Below are 19,869 nucleotides of genomic sequence, written 5' to 3' on the forward strand. Positions count from 1 at the left end.
TTAGTTGTCAGTTATAATCATCAAAATTAAAGTAAACATTTGAAATATATCAGTCTGTGTGTAATGAATGAATCTAATAGACAAGTTTCACTTTTTGAATGGTATTACTGAAATAAATCAACTTTTTCATGATATTCTAATTTTATGACCAGCACCTGTATATGTATGTATGTATGTATACAGTTTTAGCTAACGATAATAACCCTGATCTGAATGAGAGTGAATATTTCTGGATGAAGCCACAAAAAGTACAATTGGCTATTAGAACTATCAGTAAGATATTAGTAAATGTTTTCTGCAAAAAGTAAAAAGTTTATTTCATCTCCAAATTGAGTTTTTTAAGCAAAAGAAAAGTTTTCACACTGTTAAAACTGACATTAGTTGCTTGGTCACCTCCAGTCAGCACAAAACTCATGTTCACCGACATTACTTTTTAAAAGGCCGCATAAAATATTTATTTGCTGGTTCAGTTCATTTCTTAGTGACTGCTGTACATTTTTGCATTTAATATATCAAATACAATTGATACAGTCTTTGTAGTTTTCTTGCTACAAGTTTAAATAAGCTTTTTAACAGACTTTGCGTTAAGAGGGCTTTCTTATCTGTGCCTTTAAATGTATCTACTACTGTCTGAAGACAGAAACTGATGATATGCACTTGGAAGATGAAGCTTCACGATACAGCCTTCAGCATCTGTTTGTAATTACTAACCCACCTATTTCCTGCCTTTATATTCTGAACACATGCAGATGTGTTGTCTTGCGTTTTTATCTTTTATATTCCACCATCATCAGTCTGATGTTTTGGTAAATATGATCAAAGAAGGCTCTGAAAATAAACCTGCATAATTAATCCTTTTGATCTTTTATTTAAAAAAAGCATACAAATCTAACCTTTCATTGAACTAAAACAATTGAAAATGGGGGGGGAAATCTCATGAAATAAATGTTTTTTCTCAAATACACGTTGGACACAATTATTGGCACCCCTAGAAATTCTTATGAGTAAACTATCTCTGAAGTATATTCCCATTCATATTCACAATTTTGAGCACTCCAAGGGGATTATGAACATGAAATTATCCAGCCATGGCTTCCTGTTTCACAGAAATATAATTAGGAGGAAAAACAAAGTCCAAATTCCCTTAATCATCCATCACAATGAGAAAAACCAAAGAATATATTTCCGATGTGCAGCAAAAGATAATTGAGCTTCACAAATTAGTGAAGTGGCTTTACGAAAAGAGCTAGAGCAGCGACAATTCCCATTTCCACCATCAGGGCAATAATTAAGAATTTCTAATCAACAGAAAATGTTATGAATCTGCCTGGAAGAGGACATGTGTCTATATCGTCCTAATGCACAGTGAGAAGGAGAGTTTGAGTGACTAAAGACTGGTCAAGGACCACAGCTGGAGAATTGTAGAGAAAGGTTGAGTTTCGGGGTCAGAAAACCTTTAAAAAAAAAAAATTGTCAAACAGCCCCTACATCACCACGTTGTTTGGGAGGGTTTCAAGAAAAATTCTCCTAGCTCCTCCAAAAACAAACTCCAGCATATTCAGTTATTGAATAAAAGGGTGCCGTTAATTGTGGCCAATGTGTTAGAGAAAAACATTTATTTCATAATGATATAACCCCCCCATTTAAAATTCTTATTAACCAATTAAAGTTGAGATTTTTGTGAATTTTTTAAATGAACGATCAAAAGGATTAATAATGCAGATTAATTTTCACAGCCTTCTTTGATCATATTTACCAAGGGTGCCAATAATTCTGACCACAACTGTTATATCATAATTTTGATAAAGAATAGAACAAATTTGTTAATTGTCCAACAAATCTCATTCTCCATCAATACAGACATAACAGCAGTATAAACATAAATATTTACAATACTTTTTACATATTATACAATATAAAATGAACTCAAGATCTTTAAATATAAACGTCGGATATTCTGTCGCCAAAATATTGCACGAATATTTCCGGATGTCCTCTGTAGAACTGTCCGAGCAGACGGCGCTTCTCTTTCAGAGAGAGCTTGGAGTTCTCGTGAATAGTTTTTAGTAACGTCCACAGCTCTTCTCTGGTAGTTTTCTGAACTGTTTCCAGGTAATCTTTTCCAGTCAAGCGGCGACAGTACGTAGTTCCTAAGAGAGGGAAAATTTTATTCTTTTAGCAAATCTAGGATCATACATTATTAGCCGTGTATTATTTACAAATATGGCTCACAAACATCTGCTATGATAAGAATGCGGCGATGCTTTACAATTATTAGTTAACATGAACTAACAATGAAAGATACTTCGAACACATCTATTAATCTCAGTTAATGTCAGTTTCAACATTTACTAATACATTATTAAAAGCAAAAGTTGTATCTGAAAAATTTAAAAATGCTTTTGACCACAGCATCGGACCGAGTCCCAAAACACACTTGTAGCCAATCAGCAATAAGGGGGCGTGTCTTGTAATGACAGAGAGAATTTGAGTTCACAGATGGATATTAGCAGATCAACTATAGATAGAGAGAGATGGCAGATAAACATAGAGGAGAATATCAGACGAATAAAACACTGAAAATAGGTAGGACTCGCGTAAATATCGGAGCAGCTTTTCAGCAGTGAAGAGAACTCTAGGAGCGGGAAGGGCTTGAATCGGACGCCGAGGTTGCGTTGTTTCTTCTTGATTTTGCTTCGTTTCACACAACTTATCTGTGTTGGCTTTTGTTTGAATATGCTTGTGTGTCATCTTCGCTTGTTTCTGCGATCATCGTTATATACGGACGTGTGGGGCGGAGATATCAAAATAGGGGCGAGGTCCTGTTGGGGTATGGGCGTGTTTGTTTTGGTGCTTTCAAATATCAACATCGTTTGGCAAAAATCACTTAGTGCACCTTTAAGTAATGATTGTAAAGTGTTACCAAGGTTTCTGATTTAATCAATCAGTTTTATTACCTTAATTACTTGGTAATTCTGGATGAATTATGTGCATATCCCAGATAGCACAGGTACGTCTGCAAGATGTCTGTTAAAGATCTCTTGATCTGGAAAGCATCTGCTGTCTACAAACGTCTGACAGATGTCTTTAAGATGTCAGTTTTACATACATTCTAAATCATAAACATCTTAAAGACATCTAATAGACGTCTATTTGACATCTAAAAGGAAACGTCCTATAGACGTATTGCAGATGAGCAAACACCCTAAATAATACGTCTTGCAGATGTAAATACAGACATCAAATCGATGTCTCCGAGATGTATGTGTGCTATCACTTGATATATAGCTCAATCTTTTATTTCTAAACTTGAATGATTCAGCAAGTATTCTTTACATGCTTGACATACTCGGTATTACAGTATAGTTATGTATCGAGTACTTAAAAAAAGAAAAAGTATTTTCAATTTAGCTTAATTTATTTTTAATTATTTTATTATTATTTATTTTAGGTTGAGGTGGAGTGGGAACAATATTTTTTCACTATTCTGCTGTATTTTCATCCGGTTATTATTGTAAAAGTTCAATAAACAAAAAAAAAAAAGTACCCAGCATGAAAGAATTAACATCAGTTTTCTCATATATATTTGTAGATTTACCTGTGATGAGATCAGGATCTGTTCCTTTGAGGATACTGGCCAGTTTATCACTTACAAGTTTGTGCAATGTGACGGGAATCTAGAGAAAAAACAAATGATTACAAATGCTGGCACAGAAACACAATTTTATGAGAGAACGATGACCTGAATTATTGACAAGGCAGGCGAATGTCTCATTTTAAAACACAAGGACTATTACAATTGTTATATATGCTGATATAAACAATCATTCAAAACGTTGGGCCGTCTCTTTTGCTCACCAAGGCTGCATTTAAAATACAGTAATATTATTACAATTTAAAATACCTGTTTTCTATTTGAATACATTTTAAAATGTAATTTTTTCCTGTGATCAAAGCTGAATTTTCAGCATCATTACTCCAGTCTTCAGCATCACACGATCCTTCAGAAACCATTCTAAAATGCTGATTTGCTTATTATTACCAACACAGAAAACGGTTTTTGCTGCTTAATGTTTGTGGAATCCGTTATACTTTTTTTCAGGATTATTTGATGAATCTAAAGTTCAATAGAACAGCATTTCTTACAGACCCCAAACCTTTGAACAGTAGTGTACATTATACAGTATATGTCTAATTGTATGGCATTCACAGAACTGTGCAAATAGTGTTTTTAGAGGCCAGTCTGAGTTGCTGACTCACCTTGAAGAGGTCATGGTGGTTGTCCATCATGAAAAGAACCAGAAGATCAACCTTCCCTTTGGCTAGTTTGGTGCCATACACAATAGCATTGGAGAACGCCCTCTTCACTGCCATTCTGTTCTCTATCTACAGAACAAAACAAACAGCTTGTCAAGTTTCTGTAGGGATGTAGGAATGGCATTTCTGTAGGTGTAATAAATGAATTTCAGTCAAAAGCAGAAAAGAGGCTGTTGTTTAATCTCAGTCTTTTCACAAGCATGGCAACTGCAAAGCTCACTTTAGTTTCTGTTTTTAACAATGACACTTTTGTGTGATATAAACACTGTCGTACTGTGCACTGGTCTGATTTAGCACCAAACATACTGGAAGATTGCATCAGTTCCAGTGCAGACGCTGTATCAATTTTTCCATATTTTTAAAATATTTTTTTTTTGTCATTTAAAAATGCACCAACACTTCATATCATCCATTACTGGGTTTACAAATAATTGAGTCACGTGAGCATGCAAACACACACTCAAACTGTATTTCGTACCTCTTTGTGTAGTTTGATCTCCTGAGGGCCGGTGGCGAGGGCCATAAAGCGCAGTAACCTGCGGAGCTCCTCTCTACTGCGTGAATCCTGCAGCTTCAGACAGAGCTGTAGAGACTCCAGCGCCTGCTCCTGCTTCCCATTCACTGCACACATGCAGAAGAGTATGATGAAGTGATTTGTGACAGATTTTCGTATTATTTTTATATCAATAAACGCCGTTAACAGAAGCCGGCGACACTGAAGAACACAAAAAGGAGAAAATACTGTAGCAGGCAGAGAAAACTCACTGTTCATGATACACATATTTTGGATGAAAATCCTGAATTGAGGGTGGGGGGTTATATGAACTGACCGTCTTCAGAAAAGTATGGTATTTTCTTTTTGTCTTACCACCATACAAGGCATATTAATGTGGTAATAAAGGAAATGCTGTATCACTGCTGTTCCATAAGCGCCACCTGCTGTCAGTGAGTGAATCTGCATTCTCACTCTGCCCATCTGCTGTTTTTGTTTCATGCAGATTTTATGCAGTATAATTTCACAAAGCTAAGGTCAAACCATTCTGTTTTTGCTGTAAATTTTGAAATGGTTCAATCTAATTAGTACCAAAAACTGCTCGTGCTATATGTGACCCTGGACCATAAAACCAGTCTTAAGTCGCTGGGGTATATTTGTAGCAATAGCCAACAATACATTGTATGAGTCAAAATGATCAATTTTTCTTTTATGCCAAAAATCATTAGGATATTAAATAAAGATCATGTTCCATGAAGATATTTTTTTAATTTCCTACCATAAATATATAAAAACTTAATTTTATATTAGTAATATGCATTGCTAAGGACTTAATTTGGACAACTTTAAAGGTGATTTTCTCAATATTTAGATTTTTTTGCACTCTCAGATTCCAGATTTTCAAATAGTTGTATCTCAACCAAATATTGTCCTATCATAACAAAGATTATTTATTCTGCTTTCAGATGATGTATGAATTCAAATGTTAAGAAATTGACCTGGTTTTGTGGTCCATGGTCACATATGTAGCATGTTTATTTGGATTGTGATTAAAATGCAGTGGTTTCATGCAATCTTATTCATATAAGGCACAGTCAGGGAAAACCCGTGAAACTGTCAGAATCCTTAAAAAAACACACAATACAGATTTTTGGTAAAACCACCCAGCACTAGTTGTTAAGTGGTCTCTAAGGTAGTGCTATTGGTTTTCAGCAACTAGATTTGATCCTGTAGCACATACATTTAAAAAAGCACCTTCTTTATTTTTGTTTAGAACTATTTTGGCTTGCGAACAGTGCTTGATATATGCATATTTCACTCCTCATTCAGATGAGACGACTTTTTTAACTGGAGAAAGCAATATTATGAATAAAGGACTCATATTTTTGCCAAAAGCAATGGTTTAAAGTTAAAACACCTATAAACAGGCAGCTTTTCAGTTTAGAAGATGTTAAATGATGGACTGAAGTGGTGTGGATTACTGGGATGTTTTTATCAGCTGTTTGGACTCTCATTCTGACGGCACCCATTCAATGCAGAGGATCCATTTGTGAGCAAGTGATGTAGTGATAAATTTCTACGAATTCATCTACATCTTGTATGGCCTGAGGTTGACTACATTTTCAGCAAATTTTTATTTTTGAGGGAATTATTAAATTAAGTCTGACTTGGTTCAAAAAAGCACTCTTAAATTCTACTAACTGCTATTTGCATTGAATATAAATTAGTTGCATTTAGTTATTGCAACTAAGTGTCCACAATCATTACATTCAGTTCATGCAAGTATATTATTTTAATGAAAATTATTACGTAATAATAAGTATGCAAAAGTATACTTCATCTTCACAGGGACCACTAATAGCCAAGTTTCATCTCATATAAAAGTCAGGTCAAGCTAACATATAGCGATCTCTCACCAAGCAGCTCGGAGACGCCTGAGTGTATGTCAAAGACGTGATTGCTGAGCAGCGGCGGGTAGTCAGACTGGCCGTAGTGCTCAACGAGGACCCCATAGAGGAGCTGCTTGTACTGAGACGTCTCCTCTGCACACTTGGCCAGTCCTCGGCTCACCTCCACCACCAACTGATCAGGAAGAAACTCCAGACAGTCCACAGCTGCTGACAACCAGCTATCTGCTCTGTTAATGAGATGAAAAAGGAAAGAACATGATGCTAAGATAACACAGAATCAATTAAAAGCACAGCCAACTCTAAAACACCCCAGAATAAAAATGAGAGAGTTAAACAAACAGAGATGGAGCATGATATGGAAATAATCAGCATACTGCGCCTCGCTGAAGGCCTTGAGGATCTCACGGTCTAGGTAGAGCAGGTTTGGGTCGCTGTCCATGCTGTGGAGGGGCGGGCGAGGGCTCTCTTGGCCCTCCAACAGGCTCTCCAGAAGCGGCAGCTCAATCAGCTGTAGGAGCCTTAGCACCGTCTGCTGCCGCCATATTTCATCCATCACTGATACAGACACAGTCACGACACGCGTCAGCTTTAATACTTTTATGGCAGATTTTATGTCAATTTTGTCAAACAGTCAAAAAAACATTTCAAATTGTGTTTATACAAAGCATGCATATATTTCCAAGGAAAACATACATTCCTGTGATAACCCCAGATTCATCATCTGTGGTGTGATGGTTGAGTTCATGTTCAGATTTCCCAAAACATCCTCCAGAGACTTATCCATTTTGACAGGTGAGTTGTTTGAATACACAGAATCTTCTTTCCTGAAGAAAATAATCAGACAAAAGCAATGAATATGTCATATGTCTGAAACCGTTTCCAATCTATGAAGGACCAAGCTGAACAAGTTTCATGCATTCTTGTAGGAATCACCAAATAAGGATTTTTAGTCCATGATTCACTGTGATGTTGACATTTCATGGGCATTTATAGAGGATTGGCTTTTAATAGCAACCTCAGTCGAGTTGAGGTATTTCAAAGTATAAAATCTCAAAGGAAAAACAGTTCCAAGAAAATATCAACTATTCTGTAAGATCTCTATGCAACTAATAAACGATTAACTAGTTTTGCGAGGTTTTACCAACGCTTGTATCTTAGTAGGGTGACCTACTGTAAATGAAAACACAATACACTTTTCTGCATGTTTTCCACACGTTTTGTTATCTGACACTGATTATCACAAATTTGTTCTCCCAAAAATGAACATTCTGTTGTAATTTGGAGGTTATTATTATTATTATTAATCCAAAATATTTTTAAATCCACTTAAATTACAGTGAATAGGAACTGATGTTTTCAAGCTTCAAAAAGGATGCAAAATCACCATAAAAGCATCATAATTATTAGTCAATATTACTTGTGAATTATAATCCAAGATGTCAATAATCAAGTTAATCAATCAGTCAAATTACTATCTGAAGTTATTGACTTCATACATAACAGTTCATGAGAGAAGTAGTGATGCACAATCGTTTTTAGTCAAATCTTTTCAGTCAAGTTCAAGTTCATGATTGATTCATTTACAAAACAGACTGATTTGATTATCAACGGATAATGAGTCCATTTTTGGTTCCTCACACAAATGATTTACATTTTAAAAATAACTTTAAAAACCACTTGATATGGTATATGTACCACTTTATGATACTTTTATTGTGTTTTTGCCTCCTTTTAGAAGCTTGAAAGCCTCATTCCCCATTCATTGTAATTGCATGGAAAAGAGCAGCCAGCACAGTCTTCAAAATTTCTCCTTTGATGTTTCACAGAAGAAATAAGGTCTGAAATGACATTCATTCCTTTCATGCCACCACCGTCTTTTAGAGAAAGCATTAGGAAAAGGTCTACAACCTCTACAAGTTTCTTGTATTTTCTGATTATACAGTATACGTTCCACTGAGTGAATGTGACTTGACCTACCGTTTGTAGGGTGGACTGTACGTGTTCCTCTGTATGCTGAGAGAGTCGTATCCATTCTCAATGGTCTCTGAGGTGGATGCGCTTGGGATCGGCCTGTTTAGAAACCTGTACAGACTACAGCTGCTGTCCTCAAACTTAGCTTGCCTCTTTTCTTTCCCAAACACCTTAGTGTCCACCGCCTCAAAGACTCTGGCCTCCATGAGGGCCTGGCAGAGGCGGACCGCTTTGGAACGAGGCACCTCTGCGTCTCCACAGAACTTGCTCTGAATGATGTGAGCCAGAACCACGTCCACGGCCTCGGAGCCCAGAAAGCAGTCATGGTAGATTTTCAGATTGTGGCGTCTCCTCTTCACCTCCACCTGCATCTGAAGGTTGTTGATGATGTTCGTCCAGATGTACGTGGCTTGGAATGGCTTCCCAGCCATCCCTGTCTCTGTCAAGAGATGGACTGGATGAGAAACGCCAGAATAATGATCTCAGCCTGCATTCTTGTGTTTCTGAATTCCCACACATTAAATAAATCTAGCTTTTGACTCAAAGGAGGTGCATTTAATAAGTTTAGTCAGGCTTTAAAAACTATGGACACAAACTAGGCATTCAATGCCAATACTGGTGAGTTTAGTTTTTTAAAATAAATTATAAGAATAAAATTACACAGACTTTGGCGCTGTCTGTTATTAATACTGGAATAGGTCTACAAAATGAAGCTTCTTCAGACTTCTGAAACTGGACCAAGAGGTTTTTCAGCTTACCCGTATTTAATTTCAGCTCTTTATCATTATATTCATCTTGCAGAACATGAAGTTTCCCATGTTTTGCTCTCACGGGTGTAAAGCTGGACTAAAGAAAGCTTTTACAGATCCTACTTCCAACACAAAGAGCATCGGCTGCCAAGATCAATACTGTGCCACATAAGCCTTATAAATGACACCGGGGGAGGCTGATCGTTTCTCGCAAGAAGTGTTTCCTGTTGAATTTTATGTGCAGCGCTGAAGTACTGATGAAGGTCTAAATGACCCATCAGGGATCAGGATATTTACTAGGGGTGGCTGTGAATGTTGTGATTACATAGAGACGCACCCCTCGCACACACGCCTAGTCTTCAATGAAGGCTCTGCGTCAAGAGGACAACTGCTGGCTGCGATACAAAAGATTCTCTCTAGACTCTGTGGTTCAAGAGTTTTGCTGGGAAGTCTGACATGCAGCGAACAGCAGATTAATGCTAGCTGTGTGAAAATACAATATAGCCATTGTTTGCCCCTCTAAAAAACAAGTGAGAAATGAGAACTTATTACAGAAATAAACTAGAATATAAGGACTTTTCTATTATATTGTATTATAGTTTAAAGTTGTATTGAATTAGTTGAACATAAGCTTTTTTGAGCCACTTAGGACTTATGTACATCTTCATATGCAATTACTTATATTGAAATATGGTAATGTAATGTACAGACAAACAAAAATATACTTTAATGTCATTTCTATTGAAACTTGTATGTCATGTATTTTTAAATATATTTGCAATCATTTGTAATGATGAATCTCCAATTGAGTACATTAAAATATGTTAACTTTAAAAGTAACATCAAATAACAGTTAAAATTGTACTTAAAGAAACATCAATTAGGCTTTACATTTTAGTATGTTAGTTAACACATTCAATCGAATGTATTTAAATCATGACAAAAGATTGCTTTAATTTGAATTTGACATTATTATAAAGTGTCTAAAGAGGTTATATAAAGATGTACTCTTTGTAAATACCTTTAGTTGGCATTTATTAGATCTAGTTTCATCTAGAAGTACAGTTCTTTTTCACACGGGTGAGTATCACTGTTTTTACACCTAACAAGCAAATGAGCAAAGCTGTATTTATCAAGCCAGAACTAATTTAGGGCTAGATTTGAATAAACTCATCAGATTCATCCCTCCATCTGATAAACTAGTTGATAAGGAGACTTCCTTGTTATGTTCACATCATGTAGGCTTTAGTTAATTTGCATAACGCTGATTGAGCAACTGTATTAGTACTTGCTGAGATTTTGGTGTTAAGTGTTAACCATCTGAAATTATTTATTGCATTTAAAAGTAACTGAACCGATGCTATACTACAGGAATGGAATGACAATAACACGGGACTTAGTTTAAATAAAATGTTTCTCGTAACACAATGTCATATGATGCTCCAACAGAATTACCATGGTAAATATCCACAACAACATGCATGAATCATGAAAAATGTCATATCGTGACATTTTTTGGTTGATCTAAGTGTGCATGAATAATACCAGCGTAACAATATCATAATGCTTCAACTCTGAATCCAGTATCTGCAGAATGCCCATTAGAGGAGTCACCATGGTGTTTGTCCCCAAGGACAGAGAGCATCTGCTGGGATCACTCCTCTCATGATGGCCAGCACACACTGATGTGTTTGCCCAACACTCAGATGAATAACCCCAGAGGGAGAACACCTCATGATGGCACATCTACACCAGGCTATTATTACCACATCATGTTGAAAACAACTTAGTACAAACTCTGCTAAGTGTATAAGAGCTCTGTAGTTTGTCAAGCACAGACAAGTCAAAAGCTTTTACCCTCTGGCTACTGTAAATGCAAAACAGCATCTTGAATGAAAATATTTGCCAAAATTCACTTTAGAGTTTAAAAAGAAAGATATATATTCAATATATAAATTGTTACATTATTTGACCAATTACAGACAACAATTACAAGACAAACCCATATAATTTCAGACATAAAAATGCAATAATATGCATATATATGTTTATGCATATTTATCTTATTTGAGCTATTTAGCCTATGCATTCAAATTGCAAATGTGCAAACACGAAATAAAATCAAAAACAGCCAGTCGTACACGCAGAAACCTACCTGGAGGTCTGTGCATGTAGTTGGAGTTAAAGCCGGTTGTGTCTCGCCACTGCTGTATTGAAGTAACGCATCTCCTTTGGTCTCGCGCTGTAATAGTAGCTGATGTTCACACTCGCGCGCTCTGAACTCATCTACAGCCGCAGCCCGCGCGCTCTCGCACACTCGCTGTGACGTCACGAGAGCGCATTAGCATAATAATGAGCTCATTTACACTCAAACAGTCACCGAAACTTGCAAATGATAAACAAGCACCACTAAATGTAAATAATGCCGTTATAAAGACAGCAAAACACTTATTTTGGCCTTTTTGAGATATAGATATTTAATGGCTATACAAGAAATACAGTTGTCATTTCTACTGTAAAACTGTGAAAAAGAAGTGTTTAATTTTATTGACTGTATACTTGTTGTAGGGTAGGCCTACTTCAATCTCATAAAAAAATATTTTAAAAAACTGTACATGCATTCACTATAATATTAATGAAATAAAAATATACTTTTATGACTTTCTTAACACACTTTTAAAAAGTACACTTTGTAATAATGTCAAACTAAAAGCTTTTCTGTACATTTTTAATCATTGCATTAATACTACACTTAATTTGATGTTTTGACAAACAAAAGCACATGTAAAATACCTGATTATAAATACAAATTTAGTATTAATCGATATTTCATTTAAAGTTGATATATTTTAGATTGTGTCAAATTCATCATCACAGGTGTACAACAGCTATTTTTGCATGTAATTGTAAATAATATGCAATTAAGTGTCAAAAAACATCATGTTCAGTTTAGTGAATCAGTTAAAAATCAGTTTTAGATTTGATGAGATTCCATATTTGTTTTTTATGATTATAACAGCCTGACCTGGAACCCTTGAAAATGTATTAGGCTAGTTAAAAAGTAATTAAATAATGAATTAAAAGTTAATAATCATCAACTATTCTGCAAGTATAGGTGCAACCTAGCCTCTGGAGGTCAAATGAAACTCTATATGAAAGTCTTGTCACTTGAGAAAATGTTGATGCTTATCAAGATCTTAAACAATTAAAACTGTATTTGCTTCAGCATCTCTGTCTCAGCTGGTTGAACAGGAAGAAGTCTGATAACCGTGAAATAAACACAGCTCTCACGGAATGGTTTTCAAATGATAATTCAGACAATTCTGTACAAAGCCAGACCAGGATTTAGGTACTTAGAAATATTAACAGACTGTGGATAATGGGGGTTTATATGCATATTTAATGCATCACTGCATATAGAGTGACCTCTGCTATAAGAAACCAATAGGTATATTTTTAAGCCGTACTTAATAGTGTGCATTTGCAAGTCCTACTTCACCCGCCATGTAAATCATTGCCAATGACATCCACATAAAAACCTTCAGATGGATGTTATGATCTTATAAAATTTTTAGTGGAATAATGTGAATAGAGCTGAATCCAGGAATGAGAATTTAACAACAATTTGAAAACAGTATAAGGCTGTTGAGCATGTATTTCATAAAAGAATGTGTCATTTTGTTATAAAAATAAACTTTATTTGTCCCCAAAAGGACATTTGTCTTGGGCAAAGTGCTACAGTGTTGCTCTGAACAAACAATAATAATAAATAAAACAAGTAAGAACATACATTAAAAGACACCAGTAATTTTAAATATGTACAGTGCAAAACACAGTAAAGTGAATAGGTGCGTTGTTCTTGGTAAAATTCAGCAGTTTTATCGTGGCAGGAACAAATGAAAGCTTCAGTTTATTATTTTTACACATTGGCATTCTCAGGTACAACATTCCAAATAAGAGATTTCGAAAGTACTGAGCTCATCAGCAATGACAGGTATCTAAACCAAAACCTAGTCCTGAGCATCAAAGGAAGAGTCGGATTGGACTGTAGTATTAGTGCGCAGTGTTGGGGGTAACGCATTACAAGTAACGCGAGTTACGTAATAATATTAATTTTTTCAAGTAACTAGTAAAGTAACGCATTACTTTTTAATTTACAAGAAAATATCGGAGTTACTTTAAAAAAAAACTAATGCAAGTGTAGCAGAGGCCAGCGGGTAAGTGCTGTGCAGGTTAAACCCCACTCCCCGATCTCAAGTGGCGCTCTAGCGCCCGCCTCCCACGCCGGACACCACGGTTCGAATCCCGCTCGGAGCGGTTGGAGTAGGACCGCGACACAAGTTACTTTGTTTTCCCATTTATTGACTGACAGTGCGCTGTGTGAACATGCTGTTACTGTAGTTCTAGACTAAATGTGAATGTGCCTTAATTCATCCCACTCGCAAAAAAACTTTATTTTTAGTATTCATCAAAATGAATTAAAATAGTGAAATGCAAACTCAGAATATGACGCAAACCTGCAATAATTAAATATGTTAAACAACACAAATGCATCTAATCCCATTTTATTAACCAATGTCTTTGCTGCTGACCTTTGATGATCCAGTTCAATCATACTAATAAGCAAAAATGGCTTTACATAAACTAACAATTGTGCTTCATTGTTTTTTATTGCTGAAGAGTGTTGAACCTTCTTCTCCTGCGTTTTACTGTACAGACGTGAATTTACTTCTCCTTCAGCCTCATTACACTTTTTAGTGTGAAAGGGATTTTATATTTGCTATAAATAGAACATCTTGTATTAAAAACAATCAAGCCCTGCTCATATTTAAAAAGTAACTCAAAAGTAACGTAACGCATTACTTTCCATAAAAAGTAGCTAAGAAACGTAATTAGTTACTTTTTTAGGGAGTAACGCAATATTGTAATGCATTACTTTTAAAAGTAACTTTCCCCAACACTGGTAGTGCGTAAGTGTCAATGTTGAGATAATAGCTAAACGCGGTAAAGAAACCAGTTAGACAGGCGAGGGATGGGATTTATCTAGAAAGTCCCTTTCTACGGCTCTTCCTCATGATGCTTCGTCAGAGATTCCATGCCAAAGGATTGTAAGACACAATTTGCCTCTCAATGCTAGCTTTCACACTCTTCAGGGGGTCTCATTCACTCCTTTTTCCCAAGTCATTAGCACTTTTACTGTTCCCCTCGGCCACAGAGTGCTTTTGCATTCCAATACACACAAACACTCTGATTCAAACAATATGTGCCAGTCAAACATCCACAATCTTGCATATACCTCCATGAATTTAACACTAATATTTGGTCATGAAAACTAGTCCATCGAAACTTTTAAAGGACATAACAAAATTTCAAGGTTTGAGATAGGCCTACTACAGAAAGCTGGGAAAAAAATGTGTTTACTTACCCACTCAGAACAACAGACGATGAAAAGTTTCCAGAGTTGACCTCATGCAAAATGTATTGAATTAAGCATCAATTAAAAAAAAAAAGCTCTTCTTAAAAGTTATGCTTCCAACCACTAAAAACACATGTGTGTCATCAGAACTGGTTCTGCCGCTTCTGCGTCCTCTTCATGAGCGGTGATGTTGTTCTGTAAACCTGTGTCACAAGTTAAAGCATTTTCTCTTTACTCTTGAGTCAACACATTCCTACAGCTCAGGGCTAAATCATGCTGGAGAACCTGTCAGAAAGGTCATAGTACCTGGCTGTTGTTCCGGTTTTGTTATCAAGAACCCAGAGCTGCCTTCTCTTCTCCTAAACTGCCCATCTGAGCCCTTTATGTAGGGTGCTTTATCACCTGGGCTTTATGGGAACACAAGGGGTGTGATAAGCAACGGCATGCTAAAGGCATAATTAATGATGACCAGGGTGTTACACTCGTCACGTTTATTGCTCTGGTCATGTTTGACACATCACAGGACTGGTGCGGAATGTTTGAATCTCTCGAAGAACCAAGCAGCTCACATTCCCCCTAAAATCTAAATAATCTAAGTAAATGGCACTCGACAATTAAGTCTTTTTGTGAAGACGTTTTTGCAGGATGGCATGCTTTATGACATTTTTTCACAATTTTTTGTCAATAAGCCCCTCCCCCAACTCTCATTACTGCCATGCAAAAAAAATCCTGTTGTTCTTACTGTAATAAAGCTAAAAGAAATCTTTTAATCTTATCTAATAATAAATTAAAATAAAATCTGTATTAAATAAATATACTGTGTATATTAATATATAGACAGACAGACAGATACAGTAGACAGTCAGATAGATACATTTAAAAGACAGAGACAGATCAATAGAAAGCCAGACATACGTACAGAAGACAGACAGGCAGATAGATAGAAAGATAGACAGACATGATGTTTTATTAACAAAGTTCGGGAGGAGCGCGTCAGATACTTAGCCTAATTAACACAGGAGGTTCGCACTCAAGTTAATCAATGCACGGATATAAATACAGCTGACATACTTCTATTCATTTGACGGATAATCAGCATCCCTCCACCACTCAAGAGGTATCACTAGAGTTCTCACAACACTATGGGGGGTACAAACCCATCGATTGTCCCCATAAACGAATTCCAGTCTCAGTGAAACCAGAACGTTGAGTTGACCTCTCAGCTCTGCTCCCACACAACCCCAGCAGCACGTTCCCATCCATATTCATGTGTCTGAGACGTTTGGGACTGGACAAACATCCAGTTCTCCTAGCAATATGCAGCCTGGAATCTACTAACGCCCCTCACTAGATTGAACTGTACAGTGGCTTCCTTCATGACGGGCCATTTGTGGACATTGAGGTCTTTGTTTTCAGCCACAGAGATGCTCGATTTTGCGGCATTACGGCTGACAACAATCATATTTTATTCAACAGTCCACTGACCAGCCGTACTGAAGTCACAGTTTTAGCCACATGACTGAATAGCTTTTCCATGAGACAACTAGAGAGCACCGAGGACACCCTTGTGAAAAAGAAGTGCACTTAATTGTATTGAATGTGCGCTTGTACTTAAAATCTTAAAAGCATATTTAAAAAAGTCTTCTAACATAATATTATTGAAGTAAAAGGCCACTTAAGTACACTTAAAATACACTTTCATGAGTTTCTTAACACACTTAAGTACACTTTTAAAAAGTGCAATTTAATAATGTCAAAATATAAGTTTTACGTCAAAGAACATTTTAAATCATTATTTTAATAATCTTTCATTGTGCTTTGAAGAAGCACACTTATTTTGATGTTGACTACCATACTAAAGCACACGTATTTTATATTTTAAATGTATTAAATTGCATTACAAATGTAAAATTACAATTATTTTTAAGTACATTACATATAAGTTTTGATAGAAATTATGTTAGGGTATATTTTAGTTTGCCACAAATGCTTGTCAATATTCGGCAGCACACTTTATCCATATTTCAAAAGACAACAGAAGCAATTATGAAATTTTATATAAAGATGTGATGCCCTAGTTACACTGTAAAAAGTGATGCTGACTTAACTTAAACAAATTGAGGAAACCCGTTGCCTTAAAATTATTACGTATATAATAATAATAAAAAAAAAAGTTAAGTGAACTTGACAATTCACTTAACTTATAATTTTTTTATTATTAATTACTTAATTTTAAGGCAACGGGTTTCCTCAATTTTTTTAAGTTAAGTCAGCATCACTTTTTACAGTGCGAGAAGCCTATTTATGAAATATTGTGTCATCAAGCAGCACGCAGACTCAACCAGAGTAAAACAAGCAAAGTTTCACAAAAGTAAAATATTTTATTGTGTTTGGGGGAAATATCTGCACTCCTTGAATGCCAAATATGGGGGCTGTAGCTAACTGCTGTAATCACTGTAAGAAGAAAAAAAAAAAAAAAAGTTGTTTCAATTTGTTACCCCACTGACTTAAAATTTTTAGTTTAGTGAACTAAAATATTCCAGTTGTCCCTTAAATTAACATTGAGTAACTTAAAATTTCAAGTTGACTAAACTAAAAAATATTAAGTCAGCAGGCTAACAAATTATTTTGAGTTGAAACAACTTTTGGAACAACTGTTTTTTAAAGTGTAAGCGGGTCAAAAAGCACTCTTAAGTGCAGACAATAAATTTGAACAATAACACATTTTTCTTGTGAATAACATGCAATTAAGCGTTCTAAAACATTACATTCAGTTCACACTTAAGTATATTAGTTTAAATTATATTATTTGCTAAAGTTTACAAGAACTGTTAAGAGATTCTGATTATACTCTTGTAGAGCACAAGCATGGAACACATATATTTTATATAATTATTTTATAATTTATCTGATTTTGGACCAAAGCTTCATTTTATTTGAATTTAGTTTGAATTAAATGGCATTTTGCTGACTATATAACTATTCTCTTTTGCAATGAAGCAAAACATCTAGAAAGTCAACAATATTTCTTAACATATTACACCTGACCTGGTGTGGCATTTTGTTTTCTAATTATGCATCAGATATCAGTACTGCAGATTTTATAAGTGATGTTCTCGATTTGGTTGCTCTAAATTCCTACACCACACAGACAATGCGCTTCATAATTCATCTTGTAAAGTTGTGTAAAACCAGGCTAAAGATTAACCAGCCTCTCCCAGTAGAGCTATCTCAGTATGCTTAGTGATAACTTACTGTCCACTTAGAAATCTGCAGCATCAATGCAGGAAGAGGAAGAAGGACAGCAGAAAGAGATGTCACAGACTATGACTTTCGGTTTGAGGCTCACGTGGCAGAAACACATTCACTGCCACTGCTAGAGTCCTCCTCCTATATGAATCAACACAGATGCATTTCAGCAAGGTCAAGGTGTAAGTTAGTCCTTGTATTTTGAGTTGTGATAATGTAGCCAAGTACTATCATTTTCAAATGTTTTTCTTGTCATGGTTCCCTGTTATCTAACATACACCGTCAGACTTTGTTTTGCCTACGTCAAGAACCCCTGTGACGGTGTTTCACTAATAGCAAGGAACTGATAGCAGGGAAATCTGAACTCAAGTGTAGACAAAACACAATGCTTAGTGACCATAAAAGCATACACTCTAATTTAAAGGGATAGATCAGAAAAATATAAACATCCTGTCAACATTTACTCATCCTCATGTCATTTTCAAACCTGCATGACTCTCTTTCATCTGCTGCGGAACACAAAAAGATATTTTGTAGAATGTTGGTTACCAAACAGTTTTGATAACCATTGTGCAAAAACATTGAGAGATTTAATATAAATATATAGAGAATGAGGAGTTACGTCACATTCTCTATTCTTTTATGTTCTACAGAATAAAGAAAGTCATAAGATTTGGAACAACATGAAGGTGTGTAAATGATTTTGAACTATCACTTTATTTTATTGTGTGCAAGTACACTTTTTTAAAATAAGCTTTTAGTTTTTTTTAAGTACACAAGAAGTGATTTTGGACTATTTAAATGTAGAAATTTTAGTTATTTAATATTTATACGCCTAAATTTGCACTAGAAACCTGCACGTTTATGATTGTGATCATAAATAAATAAAATTAAACTGATAAATACTAGTTTGCAGTATAAAGCAGCATAGCGGATGGGATTCAAGTTAAAAATGGCTGCGTCCGCTCAAACGTTAAAATGCTGAATGCATTGCTGTGTCGCAAACAAGTTGTCAAATCACAGTATTATTACTGCTTATATACAACAGTTCAATAAATGATAAGTTAGTACTTTTTGAAGTGACATTCAGCCAAGTATGGTGACCCATACTCGGAATTCGTGCTCTGCATTTAACCCATCCAACATGCACACACACAGCAGTGAACACACACACACACACACACACACACACAGCAGTGAACACACACACACACACACACACAGCAGTGAACACACACACCCGGAGCAGTGGGCAGCCATTTATGCTGTGGCGCCCGGGGAGCAGTTGGGGGTTCGGTGCCTTGCTCAAGGGCACCTCAGTCGTGGTATTGAGGGTGGAGAGAGCTCTGGACATTCACTCCCCCCACCTACAATCCCTGCCAGCCGGAGACTCGAACCCACAACCTTTGGATTACAAGTCCAGCTCTCTAACCATTAGGCCACAACTTCCCATTAGGCCTCTAACCATTAGGCCTCTAACCATTAGGCCACGACGGCCCTGACTTTTTAGTACGGAAGTTCTAAGCGGCCATGCATTATTATAATTTTTCTGTCTTGTTTTCTCGTGATCTCGACATAACGAAAGTTTTGTCGTTATCATGACTTAATTTTCTCTGTGTATTCGGCATGAGAAAATGCTATAGAAGCAGCATCATGGATGATCCTATTCGCTTTTACTTTGATCAGGGACTCACTCAAACTGAAATAGCTCTGTGTCTGTCAGTGATTGACGACTTACACATAAGTGTTCAACACTTGAGAAGG

At 36.0% G+C, this 19,869-nt stretch overlaps 1 protein-coding gene across 2 annotated transcripts; it reads right to left on the reverse strand.

Moving 5' to 3' along the window:
* Nucleotides 1–295: 295 nt before the first annotated feature.
* On the reverse strand, nucleotides 296–15,027 carry LOC306888448 (DEP domain-containing protein 7-like). Of its 2 annotated transcripts, none has more exons than XM_079446750.1 (9): nucleotides 11,596–11,724; nucleotides 8,698–9,130; nucleotides 7,414–7,544; nucleotides 7,095–7,275; nucleotides 6,727–6,947; nucleotides 4,796–4,938; nucleotides 4,261–4,386; nucleotides 3,599–3,677; nucleotides 296–2,150 (listed from the first exon to the last, which is right to left on the reverse strand). In XM_079446750.1, the coding sequence occupies exons 1-9, from the start codon at nucleotides 11,609–11,611 to the stop codon at nucleotides 1,936–1,938; spliced, it is 1,545 nt and encodes a 514-aa protein (XP_079302876.1). In that variant the 5' UTR covers nucleotides 11,612–11,724; the 3' UTR covers nucleotides 296–1,935. The 2 variants fall into 2 exon arrangements, with proteins under 2 accessions (XP_079302876.1, XP_079302877.1); XM_079446751.1 differs by lacking the exon at nucleotides 11,596–11,724 and adding an exon at nucleotides 14,866–15,027 and having other exon boundaries at nucleotides 298–2,150.
* Nucleotides 15,028–19,869: the final 4,842 nt, after the last annotated feature.

The sequence above is a fragment of the Barbus barbus genome (genome assembly GCF_936440315.1).
Source record: "Barbus barbus genome assembly, chromosome: 22".
Lineage (NCBI taxonomy): Eukaryota > Metazoa > Chordata > Actinopteri > Cypriniformes > Cyprinidae > Barbus > Barbus barbus.

Bases quoted from the DNA above. Each gene is read 5' to 3' on its own strand.
- LOC306888448 (XM_079446750.1), bottom strand. The intron at 7,276-7,413 runs GTATGTTTTCCT...TGTCTGTATCAG, and splicing joins TCTGGGGTTATCACAGGAAT to TGATGGATGAAATATGGCGG. The intron at 2,151-3,598 runs GTAAATCTACAA...TCCCTCTCTTAG, and splicing joins AGATCCTGATCTCATCACAG to GAACTACGTACTGTCGCCGC.